The following is a 9,528-nucleotide window of genomic DNA, read 5'->3' as shown; positions in this document are numbered from 1 at the left end:
CCAATAGTTTGCCCCTAGGTACTAATACCTAGAGGGGAAATCAGCTAGGCAATAGTTAGCTCCTAGACACTTCAACATTGAGGGGAAGAATCAGCTAGCCAATAGTTTCCCCCTAGACACTAACACATAGAGGGGAAAGAATCAGCTAGCCAATAGTTTCACCCTAGTTACTTATACAGAAAGGGGAAAGAATCAGCTAGTCAACAGTTTCCCCCTAGGCACTTTAACATTGAGGGGAAGAATCAGGTAGCCAATAGTTTCCCCCTAGATACTAACACATAGAGGGGAAACAATCAGCTAGTCAACAGTTTCCTCCTAGGCATTTTAACATTGACGGGAAAGAAACAGCTAGCCCATAGTTTGCCCCTAGGTACTAATACCTAGAGGGTAAATCAGCTAGGCAATAGTTAGCTCCTAGGCACTTCAACATTGAGGGGAAGAATCAGCTAGCCAATAGTTTGCCCCTAGGTACTAATACCTAGAGGGTAAATCAGCTAGGCAATAGTTAGCTCCTAGACACTGCAACATTTAGGGGAAAGAATCAGCTAGCCAACAGTTTTCTCCTAGACACTTTAACATTGAGGGGAAAGAAACAGCTAGCCAATAGTTTGCCCCTAGGTACTAACACCTAGAGGGGGAAATAAGCTAGCCAATAGTTAGCTCCTAGACACTTTAACATTTAGTGGAAAGAATCAGCTAGCCAAAAGTTTGCCCCTAGATACCAACACCTAGAGGGGAAAGAATCAGCTAGTCAACAGTTTCCTCCTAGGCATTTTAACATTGACGGGAAAGAAACAGCTAGCCAATAGTTTGCCCCTAGGTACTAACACCTAGAGGGGAAATCAGCTAGGCAATAGTTAGCTCCTAGACACTTCAACATTTAGGGGAAAGAATCAGCTAGCCAATAGTTTCCCCCTAGATACTAACACATAGAGGGGAAAGAATCAGCTAGCCAACAGTTTTCTCCTAGACACTTTAACATTTAGGGGAAAGAATCAGCTAGCCAATAGTTTCCCCCTAGACACTTACACATAGAAGGGAAAGAATCAGCTAGCCAATAGTTTCCCCCTTGACACTTAAACATAGAAGGGAAAGAATCAGCTAGCCAATAGTTTCCCCCTAGACACTTACACATAGAAGGGAAAGAATCAGCTAGCCAATAGTTTCCCGCTAGTTACTAATACAGACACGAGAAAGAACCAGCTAGCCAATAGTTTCACCCTAGTTACTTATACAGAAAGGGGAAAGAATCATACAGCCAATAGTTTCCCCCTAGACACTTAAACATAGAGGGGAAAGAATCAGCTAGCCAATAGTTAGCTCCTAGACACTTTAACATTGAGGGGAAAGAATCAGCTAGCCAATAGTTAGCTCCTAGACACTCTAACATTGAGGGGAAAGAATCAGCTAGCCAATAGTTTCACCGTAGTTACTTATACAGAAAGGGAAAAGAATCAGCTAGCCAATAGTTTCACCGTAGTTTCTTATACAGAAAGGGGAAAGAATCAGCTAGCCAATAGTTTCACCGTAGTTACTTATACAGAAAGGGGAAAGAATCAGATAGCCAATAGTTTCACCCTAGTTACTAGTACAGAAAAGGGAAAGAATCACCTAGCCAATAGTTTCACCGTAGTTACTTATACAGAAAGGGGAAAGAATCAGCCAGTCAATAGTTTCCCACAAGACACTAACACAAAGAGGGGATAGAATCAGCTAGCAAATAGATTTTCCCCTGTAAACTAATACAGAGGGGGGAAAGTAGTTAGCCGATTTCTTCATGCGGGGAAAAGCTATCTAGTGTGCGAAAGAAACAGCTCGAGGAAACTTAAAATCTTTCAGGAGGAGATTGAGTGTTACAGCGGACGTCACCTTCAATAAGATTAATCCACCCTTTTGAATAGTATGGTCAATGATTGCATAGTCCTGTGTGAAAGGACGAATCCAGGCTGTCATTGACATTATTTGCATGAAAGTACGCTTCAATACATTTACTTCTTTTAAATTTAGTTGTGAATGGAATTGAGGTACGGTAGTAAGGTACTTAATCATAGATCAATCAGTATGGTATTAGCCCGTGGAATGTGATGAGGTACAGTGATTGCAAGGTTGATATTGGCTTTTCGATCAGTTGGGTGATTACACTTGGTTGCTGGACACACCTTGGTACCCTAGAATTCCTACCTTCTGTACTGACAATGATGGCAAGAACAGTCATCCGTCAGGATTGTATGACAAATGTCCTTCCTTCCAGTAAAGGCAAAATAGACCTGAACATTTTCTTCACAGTAGAATCCTTCTCCTTCGTTATACATATCCCTTCTGTTGCCTGTCATTATTTTAAGATTAATCCTACCCCATGACTGCCTTCATTAGTTTCCTATTCCGGTGTATCCAGTGTCCTGCAGCAGACCCTTTCATAAATGTACCTTCTTGAAAAAGCCACCACATCCTACCAAGTTCCTTCGAATTCAGTAGTATTCAAGAATGTACTATCATTACAGGATATTTTCCCTTTCTCAGTAAGCGTGATCAGGTTCCAATCCTCATTCCAGATAACAATTGTAGTCTAACGACTTGACAACGCAAATTTACACAAATTTCGTTTTCCGTTTTTTTTATTAGAAACATATATAAAATATGTCAAATACTTCTGTGATATTTGTCTGCAGAGGACCATCTAGAACCAATCTATACAGAATCTTCGTGTTTACATTGACTTATTTTGCTAAACAGGATTTGAAAAACATGTTGGCTCAGGTGGTTTTCAATCTATTACCAGGCGACATACACTTCTATGATCTTTCTCCTTATTTCAATAACGAGTTTGTTTAGCGTTCTTATCCTTGCAAAGGCGTAGATCACATGAAATAGTGAAGTGGTTCAATCTTAGTACTGTTCTTCTCCTGGTGGCGTCTTGTCTGCTTTTCTGTATTGTGGAGTGGAACTAGTCCTATCTGAAGGTCATCACAGTTGCTGTACAAGTATTTCTATCCTTTTGTATGTTCTGGCTGTTTCAGTAATTTAATATGAAACGTCCTCATTACATTTCATATAAAGTAGTTGGTAATCCGTTTTTTGCAAATATTTGTTCTTACGTGTTCAGAATGTATTTTATTGGAATATCTTTTGCTGGAATCCCTCAATTAACACAGAAACACATACTTTTTAATGACGCCTCTTGCATTGGGCGAGAGAAACACCAATACAACAACAATAATTTGTTAACAATTTGTTTATTTTTGCGTAACAATTAACAAAACATTGCATCAATCAGATAAAGAATTCATCACATAAATCATAATTCTGAAAAGATTATGTCTAATCATAAACAATACAAAAGCACCCTACTTACCCCCCCCCCCCCCCCCCCCCCCCCCCCTTGAATTTTGCTTATCCCAATATTTGAATCAATCTGCACAACTTTCCATTCATCAACTCCCTGGCCATTCTTTTAGAGGCAGAGGTGATGGTTAAATATACCTATTAATCAATTGGTTGAACTATGAACAATCAAAATTGGTAAAATAATAATCAAAACATTTGAAACTGAGCTGTAAACATATAGCTCAGTTTTATGCATATAATTATAAGGAAGCAGATCACCACAAACAAAACCCTTCACGGCCTAAATAATTGTGTGTAGAACAACAATGTTGTTCATTCCAATAACTTCATTATCATTAAAGTTGTTGTTGAAAAAAGATCGAAAATCATGTCCATTGATTATCATGTCTTTCTTCCGTTAGTTTATTTAGAAAGTTCATGGTTTCTTTTATCTTTCGAAAATTAACTGGAGTTTAAATCTTTACGAAATGGGCCTGTTTTTTCACCATATTACCACCAATCAAGAGACATGGTTATCATATCATTTATTTGAATATTAAAAGTCTTCCCCCCCTTGAAGTAACAGGCCTGTTGGTTAATAAGATGAACAAATTTGATCCCTGTGACCTAGAAAGCATTCAAAGTTGTTTATTTCAAAAGACTTAATACCACTTCACTTAAACCAGCTTTAGACTCAATATAACAAGACACAGTCATCAATATCCCCCACTCGCAGTGCAAAAGTCATTAAAAACATGAAGCATAAAATATAGGTCATAATCAGCATTTGCAATATGCATACAGCAACCCTAGATACACAATTGATGAAACTTTAATCAACATAGCATTTGTAGTAGGTAAGATGTAGATGAGAGCAATTCTTCTTAACCAGGTGCATGGACGGACAGGCACACGCACGCATGGACCCCATTTCTATATCCCCCACCAACTTGTTGAGCGGGAGATATTTAGTAAACTCTTTTCATCGTAGTTTATTAGGAAAATAGTTACTTTTTATGCACCAGGTTTTGTTTTAAAATAAGGAGTTGATTGTCCTGACATAGTGCTACAATTGAAAATGTATCACAAAGCAATACTACAGAATCCCCTATACTGTAAAATAACAGTCAAGTAGGGTATCATTTAGTAATGGTACATTAATTTCTAAGGACTTTCACAATCATGTTTGCCAACAGTATATGAGTTTTTGTTTTATTTCACTCTTCTTTGCCAAGCACAGTCCTACAAAAGATGGTATTCTTCTGATTTAGTACATCTACAGATACTTGTGTCTCCTGTCAGTTGACGATCGTACATAGATGTGAATCATTCTGTCTGACATGGTAGGTGGATTTTTCAATCACATTCGATCTTGCAGCATTTCAGTTCTCTCAATCAATAGACCTTAATGAACACTTGTCAGACAAAATAATTCTTAATGTTTGGTGAACACAGGTGAATGTCATCAGCGAGTATGGATGTAACCATTGGTTGATGTGTCATCAGCGAGTATGGATGTAACCATTGGTTGATGTGTCATCAGTGAGTATGGATGTAACCATTGGTTGATGTATCATCAGAACCATTGGTTAATGTGTCATCAGCGGGCATGTAATTCTTGTACTTTAGCCTTGACCAGCTGTGAACATCCACTGGCAAAAACAAATTATTAAAATTTAAATTGAGGCAATAGGGTTTCGCTTTCAAAGTAAATTTCAAAACAGGAAATATGAGATAGTTTACTGTGATGACCTCCAATAGCCTTGTTCAATAAACCATTTTACTTGTAATCAAATGATACAAGTCAACTTTTATAATGCTTGGGGTCAGTTATTAATTATCATATATAACTTAGTCGTTTTACACCTGATCCAAATATCATCTGATACAACCAGTAAGCTACGTACTTTTGATCCTTGCGGACTTTGAAGAACCAGTCCACATAGTCAGACCGCCCTAGTAGCTCCACAAAGTCTTCGTCATGAGTGATAACAACCAGCTGAAAGTTTCTCTGCTCCTTCCTGCTCTTTATGATCCTGTAATTTGTATCGTAGAAAAGGTTACTTAATCAAAGATGAATTATCTTGTGGCACTCATACCAGAAATTATTTAAAAGTGTATTTTGTCTGACCTTGATAACCACTGCAGTAAGGCCATAATGAATTACCAAGAAGTCAAAATAAAATAATACAATAAAGTTATCAGGTTTTTAAAAACTTTCTAAAGATCTAATCATATCGCACTATAGCCTTAGAAATCATAATAATTTATTGTTCAGGTCATAGATGCAAAAGGAACTGGGCAACAGGCAAAGCCTATGAATGCTTATAATCTCCTCAACATCCTTACTCAACAAGTGCGTAGGCCAAACTCTCAATGTTTTCTCTGTCCAGGTTAGTGGTCGGCTCATCCAGGGCCAGCACACCACAGTTCAGGCAGAATGTTTCTGCCAGGGCGAGACGGATGATCAGTGATGCAAGCACCTGAGTAACAAATACAAGTTCTGTAGTGATATATCTGGTAGAAAATAACTAACAAAAGCCCCTGTGGCTCTTGAGCGCACACCTAGACTGTTTATACCATGGTATGTAGAGCTAAGCATACTGTTTGCAGAAACGATGAGCTTAACCACAGAATAATTTGTACTAGCTGCAAGCTGTGTATAGGTGAAGCTTGTTTGTGAAAACAAAATAGCCGTTTTCAGATCATAGTTGGCCTTCAACATAAAAATCTTAACATATTTGACCCCTATGACCTTAAATCTATCGTGACCTTTGAACCTGGCTAGCTCTCATCGAATGACATTTGACCTTAAGACAATATATATTTGAAAATGACTTATCTTCAACACAGGACCAGATCATACTACCATAAAACAGTGACCCTGGTCTCACCTTTTGACCGGCACTACAGCGCCCTCTCATGTCCAGTACAGCCTCACCCTTGACCATGACAACTCTGTAGTTGTACGTTCGCCTCGTCTTCATGATCCCTGCATCATCTTCATCCGACCTGATCTCAATCGTGTCGATATCTTTAAATAGGCAGCAGTGTTAGATTTCATAATGAAACAATAAAATGTTTTTAGTTTTAAGATTGAAACTTAGAAACCCATTTGGACCTAAAGGTATCCCTATAAACAAATAATGTATATTGTGCTGTATAATACAGGGTGGCTACAGTATACATTACTGACTGTGAACTAACCATTCCCACGGTACGTGTTATAATACAGAGTGGCTACATTATACATTACTGACTGTGAACTAACCATTCCAACGGTATGTGTTATAATACAGGGTGGCTACAGTATATATTAGAGTGTGTGAACTAACCATTCCCACGGTACATGTTATAATACAGGGTGGCTACAGTATACATTACTGACTGTGAACTAACCATTGTTATAATACAGGGTGGCTACAGTATATATTAGAGTGTGTGAACTAACCATTCCCACGGTACATGTTATAATACAGGGTGGCTACAGTATACATTACTGACTGTGAACTAACCTTTCCCAAGGTACGTGTTATAATACAGGATGGCTACAGTATACATTACTGACTGTGAACTAACCATTCCCACGGTACGTGTTATAATACAGGGTGGCTACAGTATACATTACTGACTGTGAACTAACCATTCCCACGGTACGTGTTATAATACAGGGTGGCTACAGTATACATTACTGACTGTGAACTAACCATTCCCACGGTACGTGTTATAATACAGGGTGGCTACAGTATACATTACTGACTGTGAACTAACCATTCCCACGGTACGTGTTATAATACAGGGTGGCTACAGTATACATTACTGACTGTGAACTAACCATTCCCACGGTACGTGTTATAATACAGGGTGGCTACAGTATACATTACTGACTGTGAACTAACCATTCCCACGGTACGTGTTATAATACAGGGTGGCTACAGTATACATTACTGACTGTGAACTAACCATTCCCACGGTACGTGTTATAATACAGGGTGGCTACAGTATACATTACTGACTGTGAACTAACCATTCCCACGGTACGTGTTATAATACAGGGTGGCTACAGTATACATTACTGACTGTGAACTAACCATTCCCACGGTACGTGTTATAATACAGGGTGGCTACAGTATACATTACTGACTGTGAACTAACCATTCCCACGGTACGTGTTATAATACAGGGTGGCTACAGTATACATTACTGACTGTGAACTAACCATTCCCACGGTACGTGTTATAATACAGGGTGGCTACAGTATACATTACTGACTGTGAACTAACCATTCCCACGGTACGTGTTATAATACAGGGTGGCTACAGTATACATTACTGACTGTGAACTAACCATTCCCACGGTACGTGTTATAATACAGGGTGGCTACAGTATACATTACTGACTGTGAACTAACCATTCCCACGGTACGTGTTATAATACAGGGTGGCTACAGTATACATTACTGACTGTGAACTAACCATTCCCACGGTACGTGTTATAATACAGGGTGGCTACAGTATACATTACTGACTGTGAACTAACCATTCCCACGGTACGTGTTATAATACAGGGTGGCTACAGTATACATTACTGACTGTGAACTAACCATTCCCACGGTACGTGTTATAATACAGGGTGGCTACAGTATACATTACTGACTGTGAACTAACCATTCCCACGGTACGTGTTATAATACAGGGTGGCTACAGTATACATTACTGACTGTGAACTAACCATTCCCACGGTACGTGTTATAATACAGGGTGGCTACAGTATACATTACTGACTGTGAACTAACCATTCCCACGGTACGTGTTATAATACAGGGTGGCTACAGTATACATTACTGACTGTGAACTAACCATTCCCACGGTACGTGTTATAATACAGGGTGGCTACAGTATACATTACTGACTGTGAACTAACCATTCCCACGGTACGTGTTATAATACAGGGTGGCTACAGTATACATTACTGACTGTGAACTAACCATTCCCACGGTACGTGTTATAATACAGGGTGGCTACAGTATACATTACTGACTGTGAACTAACCATTCCCACGGTACGTGTTATAATACAGGGTGGCTACAGTATACATTACTGACTGTGAACTAACCATTCCCACGGTACGTGTTATAATACAGGGTGGCTACAGTATACATTACTGACTGTGAACTAACCATTCCCACGGTACGTGTTATAATACAGGGTGGCTACAGTATACATTACTGACTGTGAACTAACCATTCCCACGGTACGTGTTATAATACAGGGTGGCTACAGTATACATTACTGACTGTGAACTAACCATTCCCACGGTACGTGTTATAATACAGGGTGGCTACAGTATACATTACTGACTGTGAACTAACCATTCCCACGGTACGTGTTATAATACAGGGTGGCTACAGTATACATTACTGACTGTGAACTAACCATTCCCACGGTACGTGTTATAATACAGGGTGGCTACAGTATACATTACTGACTGTGAACTAACCATTCCCACGGTACGTGTTATAATACAGGGTGGCTACAGTATACATTACTGACTGTGAACTAACCATTCCCACGGTACGTGTTATAATACAGGGTGGCTACAGTATACATTACTGACTGTGAACTAACCATTCCCACGGTACGTGTTATAATACAGGGTGGCTACAGTATACATTACTGACTGTGAACTAACCATTCCCACGGTACGTGTTATAATACAGGGTGGCTACAGTATACATTACTGACTGTGAACTAACCATTCCCACGGTACGTGTTATAATACAGGGTGGCTACAGTATACATTACTGACTGTGAACTAACCATTCCCACGGTACGTGTTATAATACAGGGTGGCTACAGTATACATTACTGACTGTGAACTAACCATTCCCACGGTACGTGTTATAATACAGGGTGGCTACAGTATACATTACTGACTGTGAACTAACCATTCCCACGGTACGTGTTATAATACAGGGTGGCTACAGTATACATTACTGACTGTGAACTAACCATTCCCACGGTACGTGTTATAATACAGGGTGGCTACAGTATACATTACTGACTGTGAACTAACCATTCCCACGGTACGTGTTATAATACAGGGTGGCTACAGTATACATTACTGACTGTGAACTAACCATTCCCACGGTACGTGTTATAATACAGGGTGGCTACAGTATACATTACTGACTGTGAACTAACC

The 9,528-nt window shown here is 39.4% G+C and overlaps 1 protein-coding gene across 1 annotated transcript in view; it reads right to left on the bottom strand.

Moving 5' to 3' along the window:
- Window positions 1–3,358: 3,358 nt before the first annotated feature.
- Window positions 3,359–9,528, bottom strand: part of LOC110441665 (DNA repair protein RAD50-like) — a 35,104-nt gene continuing 28,934 nt past the window's right edge. The window contains exons 37-40 of the mRNA XM_021484872.1: window positions 6,219–6,358; window positions 5,674–5,807; window positions 5,232–5,360; window positions 3,359–4,976 (exon numbers count right to left, since the gene is read on the bottom strand). Coding sequence (XP_021340547.1) covers window positions 4,925–4,976; window positions 5,232–5,360; window positions 5,674–5,807; window positions 6,219–6,358 — 455 coding nt within the window. The 3' untranslated portion in view covers window positions 3,359–4,924. The remainder of the gene's footprint in view (window positions 4,977–5,231; window positions 5,361–5,673; window positions 5,808–6,218; window positions 6,359–9,528) is intronic.

This window comes from Mizuhopecten yessoensis, unplaced genomic scaffold (assembly GCF_002113885.1).
Source record: "Mizuhopecten yessoensis strain PY_sf001 unplaced genomic scaffold, ASM211388v2 scaffold716089, whole genome shotgun sequence".
NCBI lineage: Eukaryota > Metazoa > Mollusca > Bivalvia > Pectinida > Pectinidae > Mizuhopecten > Mizuhopecten yessoensis.
Note: the sequence above shows the minus strand (reverse complement) of the source record. Positions and strands in the feature narration are given on the sequence as shown.